Source organism: Pollicipes pollicipes, unplaced genomic scaffold (genome assembly GCF_011947565.3).
Source record: "Pollicipes pollicipes isolate AB1234 unplaced genomic scaffold, Ppol_2.1 Scaffold_7261;HRSCAF=8764_pilon_pilon_pilon, whole genome shotgun sequence".
In the NCBI taxonomy this organism is placed as follows: Eukaryota; Metazoa; Arthropoda; class Thecostraca; order Pollicipedomorpha; family Pollicipedidae; genus Pollicipes; species Pollicipes pollicipes.
In genome coordinates, this window is record NW_023597054.1 from 23,431,361 (window position 1) to 23,448,980 (window position 17,620).

The 17,620-nt window shown below is 54.5% G+C and overlaps 1 protein-coding gene across 1 annotated transcript; it reads left to right on the forward strand.

The window, feature by feature from the left end:
* Window positions 1-1,573: 1,573 nt before the first annotated feature.
* On the forward strand, window positions 1,574-12,173 carry LOC119111204 (uncharacterized). Its single transcript, XM_037235024.1, has 9 exons — window positions 1,574-1,754; window positions 2,255-2,568; window positions 2,718-2,821; window positions 2,864-3,306; window positions 8,635-8,864; window positions 9,326-9,482; window positions 9,665-9,811; window positions 10,461-10,586; window positions 10,912-12,173. Exons 1-9 carry the CDS (start codon window positions 1,574-1,576, stop codon window positions 11,040-11,042), a joined length of 1,833 nt encoding a protein of 610 aa, XP_037090919.1. The 3' UTR covers window positions 11,043-12,173.
* Window positions 12,174-17,620: the final 5,447 nt, after the last annotated feature.

Sequence of the window (17,620 nt, forward strand, 5' to 3'; positions counted from 1 at the left end):
CCCGATACGTGCTTGTACTCGATCTGTGGTCGTTCACCATCCAGATATCATATATGGAAGACTTAGGGCTTAACTTAACGCATCTTCGTACACAAAACGCAAGGTACCTGTGTTATTTCCTTATCGAAGAATAATTTGCAGGCATGCACGACTTACCCTTTTGACTTCAATCACGATGTGGTGGTGAGGTGGCTAGGAGTTCCACCCCTCATGGCTAGGGGTAGAATCATGGACTCGCGCTTGGACTCGCACGGTGTGTCCTGGAATCGGGTCCCTGGACTCCTCATGGCTAGGGGTAGCATCATGGACTCCAGCGCAGTTTCGTACAGTGTGTCCTGGAGTCGGATCCCGGACGTGCCACGGCCCGTGCCGTCACTGCGACTGCCATGGTAGGTAATGTCCAGGAAAGGGCTCGTGACCACGTATTCTCTGTCAACTCTTTTAATTAAGAAATCGTGGATAAGACAAAAGTGTTAGCCCTATTCCTTGGAGAATAGAGATATAAGAATAAGGCTTCTGTCTTATCTGTGTGAATAATGTTTCTCGCTAATGCACTGAACAACTTACGTAATTTGAGAAAAAATCTGACTTTTTCATAGGTGTTTTAAAACATTTGTAGCACATGGTGGTGGTGCGCCAGGCGCGGAGCGGATTATGAGCCTCATCACAGCGCTAACTTGTAATAAATATTTTACGGCCGTTTCACGCCTATAACGTGGCAATAACAGCTGCTGCAAAATGAAAATGATGACGTGACGCCGTCAAATTATGCAAATTGGTTGCGGCTGAGGGTGATCTGCTGTTGGCACGTCTCCCGTTATCGTAGATGTCTGATCTGAACACGTCCTTGCCTTGGACACATACCGAGTGCATGTAACTGGAGTGTTGCAGCAGCTAGTTCAGTGCCGTCGGCCGATCAAGGCAAGGTCAATGCCGCGATAAGCATCATTCCCTCAGGTCAACGAGGAACGCCGCCGTCATTCGCGGCGGCCAGGCGGCGGCGGCGCGCAGGATGATTGATCCTGCCGCCCGACCACCGCCGTCCCCTGCAGAGTCGCGCCGGGCATTGTGAGACGGCGCTGTCGCCACAATGGCGTCTCGTCCGGCCTCGGCCAGGACGACTCGCCGTGCCGCGCTCAGTTGTGCAAAGCCCGAGACGGGGTGCGTGCCGCCGCAGTCATTACCAAGCCGTGTTGTCGGCGGAATATGCATGGTTGTCCCATTCAGAGGAGCTGGCGTGTATAGTGGCTAAGGTCTCACTTTCCTTTTCCGTTTCGCACGGCTTGAGCCGCATCGGAGGGGTGGAGCGAGGCCGCACTTTGCGCCACCCGCGCCACATTGTTCTGCGGCCGCTGCGACACCCGGGGTTTCGGCATTCGGGACGAGGCGGTTTTGTAATGGTCCCTGTTCGCATTGAAAGAAAAAGTGTCGTCCGCCCGCGTCTCGTCGAGAGGAAAGTCGACCAGCGGCCGGCGCCGGCTCGGTGCCACACTCGCGCCCCGGTCGTCGCTCGGAGGGGACCAGCGCGGCCCGTGTGACGACGGCCGCTCGGTGTGTCCGCTGTGGTGCCGGTATGAAGTGGTCGGTCGTGCTGCTGGCCCTCGGGCTGGCCTCGCTGGCAGACGCCTTCTTCTTTCCGTTCTTCAACAAGGGCAAAGGAGGAGGACAGTCGCACAAGCACGGCTATCCGGGGGCTAGTAAAGTGCCGACGCACTATGGTGGCTCGGGGAAGGGCAAGGGCGGCCACGGCAGCGGCAAGGGCGGCCACGGCGGCGGCAAGGGCGGCCACGGCGGCGGCAAGGGCCGTCCGTCCGGCAGCTACGGCCCACCAGTGCGGCCGTCGGGGACGTACGGACCGGTGACGCGGCCGCTGACCACCTACGGACCGCCCAACATCCGGCCTCCGTCCGGCTCCTACGGCCCACCCACCGGCGGCGGAGGAGGTGGAGGTGGAGGATATCCCGGCGGCGGCGGAGGAGGACACGGCGGTGGCGGAGGTGGAGGATATCCCGGCGGCGGCGGAGGAGGACACGGCGGCGGCGGAGGTGGAGGATATCCCGGTGGCGGTGGTGGAGGACACGGCGGCGGCGGAGGAGGAGGATATCCCGGCGGCAGCGGAGGAGGACACGGCGGCGGAGGAGGAGGACACGGCGGCGGCAGGTGGAGGAGGATATCCCGGTGGCGGTGGAGGAGGACACGGCGGCAGCGGAGGAGGAGGATATCCCGGTGGCGGTGGAGGAGGACACGGCGGCAGCGGAGGAGGAGGATATCCCGGCGGTACTGGAGGTCACGGCGGTGGAGGGGGTGGCTACCCAGGGGGTACTGGAGGGCACGGCGGCGGCGGCAGCAGCGGAGGAGGAGGAGGAGGGTATCCTGGTGGCACCGGAGGACATGGTGGCGGAGGAAAGGGGCCTGGAGGTCAAGGAGGGGGAGGAGGAGGATATCCTGGTGGCGCTGGAGGACAGGGCGGTGGAGGAACAGGAACCGGAGGTCTCGGCAGTGGAGGAGGAGGAGGAGGATATCCCGGTGGAACGGGAAGCACTGGAGGAGGCGCGGGCGCTGGTACCGGTGTGTATCCCGGGGGAGGCGGAGGGCAGATCGGCCTCGGCGCCAAAGGAAGCCTCAACCACCACACCCATTTCCACTCGCACTATCACTCGACAACGGTGGGCGTGGGCGTGGGACCGGCGGCGACGCTGACGGCCGGGCCGGTCCAGGCCTCCTTCACCTCGGGCGTGTTCCCGGCGACGCTGACCGGCGGCGCGCCGCTGCCGTCGTACACGCGGACCTTGGTCAGCAGCCTGGCGCCGGGGCCGCGCCGGCCGGTGCCCACGTCCGTGCTGCGGCCGGCCATCGTCGCCAGCAGCGCCCCGCCGCCGGTCTCGTACCTGCCGCCCGAGCAGGGCCGCTACGGCCAGGGCCAGGCCTCCGACAAGGTGCCCACCTACGTGCAGCCGGCGAGTGGGGCGCGGCTGCTGCCGGCCGCACCGGTCGCGTCGCCGGCCGAGGACGCCTCGCTGAACGGCGTCAACACTGACCTGTTCACCGCCCAGCTGGATGAGTCGAACGTGGTGGTGGTGGCGCCGGCGCGGCTGGACGGCCGACCGCGGCTGGCTGGACCCGGGGTACTGCAACAGGGGCCGCAGGTGGCGCTGCAGGCGGCCGCCAGCGGGCCGGAGCCGGTGGCGGGCAGCAGCCGGGTCAAGTCGACCACCTCGCTGCCTGAGCGACTGCGCCAGCTCGGCCTGCTGCGCTTCATGGCGCTGGTGGAGCGCGCCGGCCTGGAGAAGCTGCTGCTCTCGCGAGGTGAGTGGCAAACACCTCCCTGCCCCCGCCCCTCCCCCCCCCTCTCACCGGTCTGGTTGTCATTTCCTGCATGTGTGCGTCCTCCAATTGTATGCATGCGTCCTCCAGCGAACCATGCTCAGTCGTTCGTCTCAACCCAGCGTGGCTGGTCTCCGTTCACAGATGGTTCCGTGTCTTATTGCAGCTCTGGATCATAGCAAACAGGTCAGATCCCTGCGTCTCGTCGCCCAGGTTTTCTGTCACATTGTTGGCCCTTAGACCACACGCCCGTTACCTTGTCGACCAATGTTCCGTGGTTCAGTCTTGCATTGACAAGGCACAGCACCTTGTGTTTCTTGGTTGGGACCAGTTATGTCATCGGTATTCGTCATAACAGCGCTGCTCTCATGTCGTCATCGTAAGTCAGCTGATAGAGCGGCGAAAATATGGCCACCGTCGGGCGGATATGTTGGCAGTTGTTTGGCTCAAAGGAGGTGGGGAAAGTGCCCATCAGGCTGGAGTAACCCTTCTGGGTGGTGATGAGTGTTTTTCCAGCAAGTTTTTTCAGCAGCCTACGACCCAAAAATCCATCCTTACAATTTTTAATTCACCGTCTATTCGCCCCAAAACTATTGATGGATAACGTCCGGACAAAGTGTTTAAATGACGAGACAAGGCTGTAGTGCATCCGTTTTTTCATCATTCGAGTCAGCGTCATAGTGCCACAAGCACTATGGTGACTGAAGCGCCCGCTGCAGCCTCAGTCGCCCACGCGCTGCAGCACGGCCACATGTTCAAGCCGGTCCAGAACAGGGCAGACGCTCTCTCAAACACTTGTCAAGACGATGGAGAATTCATTTGGAGTCTATTTTGATTCCACCAAGCCTGCATGAAAACCTTCGAAATGAACTGACAAAATTTGTTGTCCATACCTTAGCGCATGGATCTAGGGCGAGCAAATCAGGGCGGTGTGCTTCTCATACGCCAGATACAGTTTCTGATATGCTCATCACCCAAGCCATACTTGTGATCGTTTTTTACAGCTTAAGTCCATATAACGTGGCAAAGCTTAAGTATATCGAGCACAATGAATGTCGCATGTTACGCGCTAGTTATGATATATATATATATATATATATATATATATATATATATATATATATATATATATATAGCAACATATCCAGCAACGTTCGGTAAACGTGAGGGCGGCTGCGTGCTGGCAGCGTGGCTTGAGATGACTGCTCGTCCTATCGCCCCTTTAATAGCGCACTGCTGACTGTTTATTGCCCTTTGGTGTTGTGTGTTATGTGTGTTCGACGCAGAGTTGGATCGGATTTATGGCAGTAATGCTGTAAGGATGGGTCATATGGCTAAGGCTAGGGGCCTACACGGCTAAGCTTTGTTGTGCCCAATCCACCCGCTACCCATGGGGTTGTGCCCATATCCATCCGCTACCCATGGGATTATATCCATGTCCACCCGCTACCCATGGGGCTGTGCCCATATCCACCCGCTACGCACTCGTTATGATTTGTACCCACTCGTTATCTATCTCTGCGTTTTTCAGCACTTTTGCTCTGAATTATTAGTTCATAATGATACTTAAATGCTAAATCATTCTCAGCGCTTTGGTATAAGTGTGTTTCTGGATGGCTTACGCTCAAACCTCCTCTTTTGGGTTGAAATTAGCAAAAGGAAGGTGAATAGAGCTAATTATGACTAAAATAAGCTCAAGAAGTAAAGTCATATAGCATGTCCTGAAGCATCCACTCGAGGGGCGAATAGCCGGGGGGTTAACGCCTTCGGTTCCCGCTTGGTGTCCGGGTTCGAATCCCGGTCGCACCATGCACTTGGGTTCTAATGTGGATTCTGTAGGCGGTGGTGCTCTGCAAAAGGGCACGCGACGACGTGCATCGCGCTTCTTTTGTTAAGAAGCATCCACCCGGCATTTTGTAAACGACCCATAGCCGTAATTTTCTTAAATCTGGACCCCACTCAACCGTTACCCATTTCACGTGGGTACGCACGGGCTTACCCAACCGTTGAAGCCCTCTAGCTGTGATCACAGAGGAGAGTAGGAAAGGTGCTCTCTTCGTGGCATTGTCCTGGACGACTCGCATCTTGCCAGCTCGGCGATTGCTAAATTCACGGTGAATGTGTTTCGTTGGCCTGCTGGCTGCTGAAAGAAGGGACATGTGGGCTCTAAATTGTGCTTTAATGATCATCGGACGCCGCTTTGATCCAGCGCGACATTAACGGCACTTCGCATCGGAGGGTGGGCCTAACCCAGAGCCGTCCAGCTGACGGGCTGCGTTACGCCACCCCCCGCCGGCTGCGCCTGTGAGATGCGCGTGCGCGGCGCAGAGGACCCGTGCCTGTGCCGTGGGAGCGACGCCGGCGGCTCCCTCGCCCGCAGCTGCCGCCGGCCAGCAGTGCCGTGTCGCCACCCTAGCCGGCCATCTGACGGCGGGCGGTGCGCCACCTGGCCCGACGCGCACCTTTCGCCGCGCGTGGGGCCTGGCGGTCCCGGCAGCCGGCCGGCGGCACGGCGACTGTCGCTGACGCGTCGGCCCGCTGTCGCTGCCGCCGCTGCACTGGGCCGGCCTCGGCAGCGGCCTTGTGCTCGTCTTTTCGGCAGATGGTCGCAGCTGATGTCTGCTATTATGTAACTGTGTTATTGTTGCATGCGGTGCTTGTGTTTGGCAGCGTGAAAGGCTCGCCCGCAAAGCAGGTCATCTTAGAATCTGTTGGCGCAATTTAACTCTCTCCAGACAAGGTGCTGGTGCGCTGCATCCGTCCGGTTTTTTGAATGTCCGAAGTGAGCCATTCGGCAGATCTTTATGCAACTTTCGCTGGCTGGGTTTGAAGATCTTTGACCCTGATCGGAGGGCTTGAATCTTTACCATATCAGATCATTGCGCGGTCAGCTAACTCCCAGAGGTCTGCACGCCAGAAATCTCGAGAAATTAGCGCTTTGCGCCGCACTTTTGGCAATTTCGTATGCAATGGCGTAGCCAGGATTTCGCACGGGAGGGTGCCGAAAAACAGGGGACATTTTCATTGAAGGCGGCTACTTCGTTGCTATATGGGGCTTTTGGATTCAGGTGGACTGTAAGGACTCATGGTCCCATTTGATGTCCCAAGGGCCGTTTTTTATATTTCAGAAGCCTTACAAGCGTCTCGAACTGTCCAAAAGTCCTGGGGCCTTGGATATTAGGGGACCCCGTCACCTCCCCGGGGGACGGGTTTGGGACACGGTCACAAAAGCCCATTCCTCTGCTAGATCACTGTCTAATCTGCACGAGATGACAATGTCCTAGGTTTCGAAGATGTGAGACGGTAACATTATCAGCGTAGTCAATGCAGTGGTTTTTGAAAGGATCTTTCAATGTCTAGGTCATGTGATATGGAATGCTAATGTTTATAGTCAAAGTACCCCACGAGGATCACTGCCACTCCATCATGAACTGAACTGACTAACACGTGGCAATGGTGACGTGAAAGTTATGGGACGCGAAAGGTCGAGACAGGGATTACTCGTCTTCTAAGTGTTTTAACTTACGGGTCACCAATATCATCATGCTAAACGCAAGAACTACGTTTAGCAATGACTAACCTCAAAACTCTGGATGTCTTAACTCGTGTCATGACACACACGTGAAATTTTTATGAAAATTATCTACTAAAAGCTAGTGATGCTGGTTTTAAGTCAACGAGGTCGGTGGAGTCAATGCTGCTGCATGGCCTGAGCGGCTTTACTGGCCGTCTTATGATAAGCGCCGGAGCCAGGGCTGTGCATGACGCATCTCGCGCGCCGGAGATGGAGCTCAATAAGTGCTGGAGATGGGGCTCCATAAATGCCGGAGATGGGGCTCCATAGGTGCCGGAGATGGGACTCCATAAGTGCCGGGGGTGGGTTCCATGAGTGCCAGAGATGGGCTCCATAAGTGCCAGAGATTGGGTTCCATAAGTGCCGGAGGTGGGGTTCCATGAGTGCCAAAGATGGGCTCCATAGGTGCCGGAGATGGGACTCCATAAGTTCCGGAGATAGGACTCCATAAGTGTTGGAGGCGGGGTTCCATCAGTGCCAGAGATGGGGCTCCATAGGTGCCGGAGATAGGGCTCCGTCAGTGCCGGAGATAATACTACATAAGGGCACTTGCAATGAAGTCAGATTGCCGGACCGCTACAAAGCATACATTCAGAAGCAGCGGAAACCCTTAAGTTGGTAGTCAATAGGGATTGTTTTGTTTTCTTTCCAGCCAACGCAACTGGGGTCGATGCTAAACTTTTCGGACCTAGTCTCTCTGATCTCATCGGTTCCCGTGCCTCCCCATACACAACTTTTTGCACATCTGCGCAAACGTCTGAACAAATAACACGCCTTTTGCCAACAATCGTTTGAAAACCGAGTGCTGTTCCTTCACGCCGACGCATTCTTTGCGCGCTTTCCAAGTTCCAAACTGTAACCATCCCAGTCTGCTTTCGGCTAGGAAATGGTCAGGCACACATAAGGCACTCCAACGGAAAATTAGGCGCAGCTGTCCGTGAAGTGCACCGAATGAGAGACACACCCACCTTTAGTGCATTCACATCGGCTGTTGTGAGCATTGCTACCACTACCTTCCTTCGCCGCTACCACTGCCTTCCAGTGACGAGCAACGTGGATGGAAGTTCGAGCAAAGATGCCAGGGAGATACTGAAGATAACTAAAAACCTCAGCGCACTTAAAGTGACACACAGAGCATGGAAGGCTTGAGGCTGCTCTCGCTGTTTATGCTTGCATCATTATGGGCGTGTGCGCCACGGAACTGTGGTTTTTCCGGCCGCGTTTTTTTCCGCTAGACTGTCTGCTCGCTGAGGGTCGGCCAAAGGACCTTCGCTTTCTGGCCGCCGGTATTTTCTGCTCAGCCCATATTTCCCCACGTTTCTACGAGACGGCGTCGTCTTGTCTCCACATGTTTCAATATCTTTAATCGTCTCTGAGTCTCTCAATTTCGTTGTAGTCTTGGCTATCTGCCTCGTGGTCTACCTGTTCTGCGGTATAATTCGTGCGCTGCTCCTTATTAACACCGCAGCTTGCTTTCTCCTAAAGGGTTGGGACTACGGCTAAGATGTCGCTGAATTATTACAATGTGGAGCAAAAACTGCTGTGATGAGGAAGGATGCACACATTAATTTGATTGTGCGGGATTGTCTCATAGGAAGTATACTCAATATAATTTTTCGGTGGAACTGTTCCCTTAAATCGTTTCGACCTAGTGTGGTGACGTGGCTCTGTGACGCTCAGAAGCCGCGACGCGGCGACATCTCTGACCAGCGACTGCGTCATTTGCGCGCCGACAGGAGGGTTCACCGTGTTCGCCTTCACGGACGAGGCCTGGGCCATGCTGCCATACAACCTGCGCGCTCAGCTGACGGCCGACCCGGAGCGGCTGCGCCGGCTGCTGCTGCACCACATCACGCCCGTGGCGCTCAAGCTGGCCAGCTTCAACGACAACATGGTGGTGAAGAGCGCCAGTCCCAGCGGCGCCACGCTGCGCATCAACATCTACCAGATGAGCCGCTACAGCAAGGTGAGCCCGGCCAAGCGCCGAGGCCGTCGCTGCCGGGCGGTGCGGGCGGCGCGGCTTGCCGAACGCGCCGACCCGAGAGGCGCGTCCGGAAGCAAACTGTCTCACTTCGCGTCCGCACAAATGTTGCTGTTCCAGAGGAGTGTAAATATTCTGTGAGACAGCGGCGTGACGTTTCCTGCATGCAGCTTCGAATCCGTTAAACCCTGTTTCCTTTTCGGCAGTGGCGACCGAGATTTGCGCCGGATAGTTCGACACACATACCATCCGCTGTCCAGTCGCGCTCATCGGGCTCATAATGCCCGTTGTAAGCTCTCATTCCTGGCATTCACGTCAGTTCGCATAAGCTCGCAACTGCGCTCGCGGACCACGCACTGCTACGGGGCCTGCTGCCAAACCCTCGTCACCCGCCCGTCGTTACCAGAACACGAACGATATGTGACGGAGTTGGCGTCTCGTTGCAGCGCGTGGTGACCGTGAACGGGGCGCAGGTGCTGCGCAGCGACGCCAGCGCCTCCAGCGGCGTGGTGCACGTAATCGACAGGGCACTGGTGGCCGAAGCCAGCGTGAATGCGCTGGAGTACGTCACGACGCGGGAGTGCGCCGACCTCGACTTCGGCGGTGAGCTGCCGTGGCGACCAACCGGCCGACTGTGGTCGCAACTGATAGGACAACCGCGCGGATAGAATTGCAGACACGGAAACAGTTGTTAGCGTTCGAGTGCAGCACGCGGTGTGAGCTGGTGGCTTTCAGCGCGCTGCGGCGGCTTGTCGGTGCTGACAGTCGCTGTGCGGTCGCTGCAGGCATCGCCAGCATAGTGGCGAGGCTGGGGGTGACTGAGCTGCTGAGCCAGGAGGCGCCGCTGACGCTGTTCCTGCCCATCTCGGCGGCCTTCAGCGACACGGAGAATGTGTCCGAGGACTTCAGCAACAGCTCCATCGTCATGCAGAGTATGTGTGCTGAGCCGCTGTCAGCGGCGGACGGGGTGCGCCGGCCGCGTACTGTGGGCTGCCGTCGCCGCCGCTCCTCGCCTGCTCTTGGTGCCCGGCGGAAGCCGGTGCCCGCAGCATCCCGGGTCGCTGTGCGGCGGCAGGACTCTCACTCGCGATATCGCTGTACACTGTAACCGACGATCAGGCTGTGATTGGGGTCACACTGTGTGACGTGTGTCCGAACCAGTTATATATCCAGTTATAGTTATATCCAGACCAGTTATAATCATATCGTTAAACATTGTTTAGATAGCTTGGGATGTCGTATTACTTGCAAAGGTTAGGTGCTACACCTGCACATACCTGTCGACTACATTCATGCAGCGGCGTACGCAGCATACATACGTGCAGATCGGCATACCGCGCCGACGGGCTGCGGCATACGGTATCCGACAAGGACGGTGACGTGCCTCTGGCGTGCAGCACTAGAGGCCACTGCGGCGGAGGCAGTGGCCGTTACTGGGACGGTCACGGAGGCCGTGACGGCAGGCGGGCCGTAACGACAGACGGGGCGTGACGGCGACGCCAGCTGTCTGTCGGTAGTCGGCGTCGCGATGCCGGCAGCGGCCGCTCCTCGTTGACCGGCGCTGTGCTGCCGCGTTCGCAGACTCTCTGCTGTACCACCTGGTGCCGGGCGCGTTCTACAGCGCCGGCGTGCGCGACGGCCAGTGGCTGGAGACGCTGCTCGACGGGCAGGAGCTGCAGCTGCAGGTCGTCACCGACGGCTACACGCGTGAGTAGACGCCGCCGGGCGAGCGGCGGTCGCCTCTGTCGCTCGCCTGCTGTAGCAGACGCGCCGGTGTTGTGTGTGTTAGAAGAGTGGCGCCTGACCGCGGCTCTGTCGGTGACCGCAACGGGGCCCGCCTGCTGTAGCAGACGCGCCGATGTCGTGTGTGTTAGAGGAGTGGCCCCTGAACGAGGCTTTGTCGGTGATCGCAGCGGAGCCCGCCTGTCCCGCTCAGCCGCCGCCACCCGCTGGCCGGTGCCCGCCCGCCGCCCGCCGGGCCGGGCCGCCGGCCGTCCAGCGGACGCCGCTGACGCCAGCGCCGTCGTTCCAGGCCGCATCTCCACCGTCAGCAAGCAGGCGCAGGTGATTCGCGCCGACATCCCCGTCGCCAACGGCGTGGTCCACATCATCGACTTCGTGCTGCGGCCGGAGCGTAACCTGCAGCGGTGCGACGCGCGCTGAGGGGAGGAGTGCCCGGCCCGACCAGCGGGGTCCAGCTGCCGACCCTCCTCCTGGAACACCTCCACAACCTCGCCTACGCGGACGGAGCTGGCACGGACCGGCAAGAGTTCAGGAGAATATGGACGCCTGTTAGGGCTATAGGTGTTGTTACTACGTGGGATTATAATCTCGTTTTATCGTTGAGTTATGTTGCTAAGAGTTGTTGGCTGACAAGGTAATGCGAAACTGTTTTGAGTGACTGTGATCTGCTCTTCGCTACTCGTGCTGTCTTTTTCATGCAGTCGTTCTAAAAATCTTGTTTTCTAAAACGCACGGCTAAGGTATGGGGAACAGTTCTTTTTAAGAGGCTCATTCTATTTAGATATAGACGTTCGGGCCATATTTTGCCCGGTTTTCGTCAAAGCCTAACAATGACCGTGCGGCAATGCATGAAAAAACCGACTTGGAATTTGAATATCTCCTCTTGCCCCTTTTGAAAGTTCCTACCTTCTTGCATTTAGAGGCACTGTGTGTTTTATTAAAATCACCGTCTCATATGAAGCCATGATCCGAGCGTTACTAGCTTGTGCATGGCATTCTGGTCTTCTTTAGGAACAGGGTGGCGGTCTTACTGAACACCGTAAACACCAAACCACCCACAGGCTTGGTACGATCCTGACACAATGTCTAGTCACGCTGGGGGTTGAGGGTGCAATTTGACTTTCCAGGTATTTTTCGGGACGTGTGAAGGACGGTCGGCGATCCATGTGGCAACTATGTGGCATCTCACCGTATCTGAAAACAGCTAACAGTTTGCTATGTCGGAGTGGAGCAGATCAACCTTTTCACCAATTATCCTTAAGAGTATAAGGTCTTAAGGGTCTTAAGGGCCAAGAACTGTGCTAGAATTTTAATTTGGCTGAAACGAGCAAAATATACAAATGCAATATCAGCTATCAGCCCCGCGAAATCCCTAATACTTGACTTATCACTATACCACCTTTCCGATTTTCATACCGATTTTCCCGCCTTGTCTTTGCCTGTGGTGCCAGTGCACAAAATGCCGCTTTAGTGAAAGTAAGACCGGGCGAAAATCGCGTTCCCGTGGGCCCGTGTGATGTTCTAATTTCTCCAAAATGATCACTGTGTAACGGAAGAGTCTCTTCGCGAAGGAGGGGTACTGTATGGATAGCGGAAGTAGTCCCGCAGCTTTCCTCACGTGTAACTCAAAGTCGATTGTCGTGGTAGACGCGGCTTCTTGAGGCAACGCCTCGGATGTTCCTGCTGGGAATGCCCTCTGGATGACACACATGGTCAATCACAGCTGTCACACGTGCAGTCGCGCCTTAAAGGCTACTTGATACTGTCATTTTAAGTATCGGTTTGCTTAAAATAAGTTCAATTATTGAAGCGCATGGCCCGCATGCTCACTTATGCAGGCTTCCAGGCCCATCGTCCGCGGAAATGACAGGCCCTCCTGGCCCGGGTGGGACGCCCCACCCACCCGGCCTGCCCCCTGTTTCGAAAGTGTACACCTACAAGCACAACACGGTTTAAACTTGACTTCCGTGCCAATCCCGCTTTATTTAACGCGACCCCAATGCAAATAAACAAAAAGAAACAATAGGGTCATGAATCCAGCAATCCCTCCGTCAAAAAGCTTTGGTGAAACATGAGCGGTCTACACGCTGGGCTGGTTACGCCACCTTATCTTGATCTAGGGATCTTCATGGCCAGAATTTTCGTTACACGATCTTCCCACTCGTAGGCTCTGCTAGCGGCTCCTAACCAGACCTACCTGACTGTTCACCGTGTTACAGGACTCCCTTTAATGACCGTAAAAGTTGTTCAGAATTACCTTTCACCTGAACATTTTTCGACAGCGGGATAATTATATTATCGCTGCCAATCGTGAAAAAGTGCAGCCAGCATCACTTGCTGCGTCTTGCATCATGTACACGACATCTCTGGAGGTCCTGCGTCGATACTGAGCTCTCTCCAGAGCTCTCTCTCTCTAGCGGTGCCTATCGCACCCAGGGACCGGCGGCTTTGTCCGCTCCACGTCTGCTCCAATCCGATGGATCCATGACGTCATTGTTAATGCAGCATTGTCCGCTCCACGTCTGCTCCAATCCAATGGATTCGTCACGTCATCGTTGATGCAGCATTGTCCAGCTCCACGTCCACTCCTATCCAATGGGTCCATGACGTCATTGTTGATGCAGTATTGGACAAATAGGCAACGGCAACGGCGTCTGTGCACTTTGCTACCTACCTCAATCCAGCTATCTGCGTCGATCCAGGGTGAATGCTGACTAATTAAAAATATTATTTAGCCTGGTAACTATGGGCTACCAACGAATGGGGCAGCACCAGTGCCGGGCTTTGATATAAGGATGGCTGTCACGCCCAGCGCATACTGTTGGTCGCATGGGCTCTTTACTCACACATGTGCAAACGACAGCGATCAGAGCAGTCGGACGATATATCAAATACATGGATGATAATCACAGGCGTGTTTTATTTACCCCAGCGCGTACGGCGTGCCATCACTGCGGTGGGAATGCTGCTTGTCAAACTCAGCTTCTGTAACGACATCGGCAGTTGGCCTCTAACCTGTTTTCGCCAGCTAATCGTTCCGTCATGAGGTTCGCCATTAATGGCCTGAGCGCTCGATGCCTTTTTGTCTTGGTCAGATGGAATTAATCCCACGCGACAAAATGTGCACTAAAAGAACTTATACTCGTCATCATGCCTGCTGTCAAAACCTGTGTAGTCTACCTAGACGCGATATTGCTTCTAATGTCCAATATTTGCTAAGCTACATTTGTGCTCTACCATACTGGCTCACTTAACAATTGTACCATTCAGCGCTACTCGTAGGTTTAACCTCACTTAAAACAAGAGGAAGCGAACACATGCAATCACTTCGACGGTCGAAATCAGACTGGAAGTTCCCAGCTCCGTGGTTTCCACACATAATTACTGCTGCAAAGTAATGCGATCGGCAAAGTCCACGACGGCAGATAGTTTCACGTGGTATTTTTTTTTTGCTGCTGTGAAAACGCCTTAGTTCAGTGTCGTAGAGTTGCAAAACAAGTTTTGAGGGGCAAGCAAGGAAAACGGCCGTACCTGACTCAAACGCATACAGCACTTTCAAAAAAGTTATCAAGATACCTTCCCCGAATATGACACATTCTGAAAGATGAGGGTCAGGTGGAGTCCGACTGAATATAAAACTATCGCCCTACCCTGGTGTTCACCAAAACGCGACATTGTTTGTTCTGCAGTGACTTATATACGGCTAAGTGCGCTGCACGAAAATACTCATCTTTCAAAAACATATACCCACCATTGAGATTCTGCCACCTGATCATGAAACCCTAGACGGTCGTTGAACGCAAAGTAGCCGAAAATTGACCGGGAAGGTGTGACGTCACGGGCTGACTAAGTCACAGCGTAGCCAGCGTCAGAGAGTGAGAATAGGCGCTGACGCGCTCCCGGTGTACCTGCAGTGAGGGAATGTTCCGCGACATTTTTTATGTGTTCTGCTATACGTTATAATATAAACGTCATGTCGGGTAACCGAATCAAGTCAGGTCGAGGTCATAATAGGTCAATGGGATTCGATTTACAAGGATGACAAGCCAAACCATGCAAAACATCCAAAATGCAACATCATACAAGTTTCCCTTGTAGGTCCCTGTAGCACCCACCCATCCTGGGAGTTTTGTTCCTCTACCGGCGTGTCCGAATTTGGGTTGGGGGCAGAGACTTAACGGAGGGCCGCCGAAACGATGGGTTCCTTTCATTTCAGTACAGGCGCGCAGCCAGAGACTTGGCGAGGGAGGGGCACAAGGCTCGCAAAGGGCCCCCCCCCCCCCCTCCCGATAGTAAAAACCAAACCATACATCACCGAATATGACCCTTTTGTTAATGCGGGCATGCTTTTTCACTCTAAGTTCTATAACTGGAATAGAAGCCAGAAGCTACCGCGATATCGATTCCGCCTGAAATTTGTAGGCAATCAACTGAAGAAAAATTATGCGTCAAACGACTGCATGAAATAAATTACCCGCGTTCTTCTTGTACAACGGTCCAGCGGACGCTTTGCTGAATCCATACAAGTCAGGAGTTTTGTCGGAATCTTTCTCTGGGGTCTGCGGAGATGTCAGGCCCATGCGAATTTAGATTGTAGATCGAAATCGGTCAACAATGCGCATTGACTTGGCCAAGCCATCTTTGTCTGGAAATGTTCAGCATCCAATCAAATTCGATTGATGATACAAATGATGTACGTAGTTTTGGGGCATGCACTCTCGCAAACCTTTCAAAAAACGGACTCCACACGTTGCAGTTTCCATAGGCAGCGCAGCATCGGCTCCGTGGCTAACACCGAGCCATGGCTAACGGATGGACGAAACTGGTGACACCTTTGACAGAAGTACATTTGAAAGCTAAAGACTTTAAAACGTAGATTTAGAGGGTAGCCCGTCGGAGATTTCACCCGTGCGGTTTTCAGATTGATAAATTTAACAGATTGGCCTTTGAAGCACCACTTCGTGGCGCTGCAATCTTGTCGCAGAACTGGAGGAGTGAAGGTAAAATCCCTATTTTTCGTGTTGCTGCAGCTGCTGATCTGCCCAGAGGACGGCTTCAAAGTTGTAGCAAAGATACGCCGCACCTAAGGTTTGAACAGCACGAATTAATTTAGGTAAGACATTCGGAAGTATTGCTCTACGACGGTCACTATCGCGCGCACGGCACCCGCCGCCTGGTGTTACTTGGAGTGGCCACCGTCATTCGGTTTTACGGAAATCGCAACCCAGGCTTTCGCTGCCCTTGATTCTGAGATTGCAGGCGCGTGTGCTCAAACCTTTTGATAGTTTGCTTCGCCAGTCCATTCTGCAAAAGAAGAAACGTTCTCAGGCGAACATGGGATGGTCTCATTCGATATCTTAACTCATTTCTACCTACTCTTTTGGAACACAAAAGAACCCCCACTGACGTAATAATATTCATGATCGCCACAGCTAATCAAATAATTGGCCCATAGACCCTTAGTTCGGCTTAACGGGCTCATGCCGGAGTTGGGTTGGAGAGCCCACCATTCGGTACCGGGGCCCTTCCTGGCACAGGACACTTCCATCGCCTAAACGTTAACAATCGTCATGAGCCGTCATGTGTTTTTTTCTATTGTCAGAGGGCCCCGACCAACGCAAGAGGCCGCTGTCATTCGCGATCCCGGCACCGTCCCTGTTCAGCACAACTTTTTCTGACAGACTCGAGGCCCCTTATTGACGCATAATACCTTATCCGGAACTATGAACCCCTGAATGGTACAGGAGCTCGGCATTGTTGTAAGGACCTCGACCAATGTAAATCGCGAGCCTGGCATTGTCCCTGCTTGGGAATTGGGCCGCCAGAGCTCAGACCGACACGGAGCCGACTGCTCGGTGTTGGTGACCTCTGACCGAAACAAAAGAATGCTCGTTTTCAGGGGTCCCCAGTCCGGGCAAGAGGCTCTCTAACTGATCTTTGAGATTACGGCCCTACGGGCAGGTACATGAGATGTTTGGACCATTATGTGGCGTGATACATTAGTGGGTACGAAAATTACGCGTTGCGATAATCCCCCGACTAAATCCATTCAGTGTGAGTCGGGTAAGAAAGTCAGACCGAGGTCAAACCCAAATTGTTCTTTTTACTGGGAGGCTTGCTTAAAGAGGTATAATTTTAACGCTCAATTCCACTTATTACCACAAGGACATCAATAAACATCCTATTTGGACTTCATAAAGGTCCGATAAAGTCGCTGACCTTAGATGGTGGCTATCAACTTTTGTTTTTAGGAACATACCGCCTAGCATAAACCTTGACGCTTACTTAATTCCAAAAATCAAAACAATGTCCCATGTTTTTAGCCACCGTGACCCTTTTGCAGGTCAAATGAGGTGACTGACCTGAAATGAAATCAGTGACCTGATTAGCACTTGGTATTCGGGTTATTACGTACAGGCCCTCCTATCCACCCTGCGAATTTGATACCTCTAGTTTTCTTAGCTTTTGAAGTCTCAGGTGGGTCAAATTGATCCCATACCCACTCCCGAAAGGGGGTAGGAGATCACCATTGACATCCCACCCCCGCCCACGCGCGTGACATTCAACCGGCTACCCGGACGCTTGTTAATGGAAGCACTATGGGGCTAAAAACAGACCTTTCAGCACGGACCACGCGCGTGCACCACTTTACGCACGCCGGCCACTTGGCACTGCAGCCGTGAACCATCTCGTGCACGCACGGGTCGGACATAATTTTTAGCCACGTTCCGCGTACCGTTTCACCCGCAAGTGCGCTGACAGAAAAAGACGACAGGCAGACAGCCATGGAGGCTCCAACACAAGTTGCATATGTGTTGAGGGCCGTCCGCGAACCAAATTACATAGTATCATGTCCGTTTTCGACCCTATCCCGCTGTCATGCATTGACTTCGTTTTGTGAATGCCCCATCTTTGGTTATGCCGTGCTAGCAAAAGTGAAGTCCCAAAGACAAAGCGTGCGTTCAGCCTCAAATTCAGCAAGAACCGCAAGACAAAAT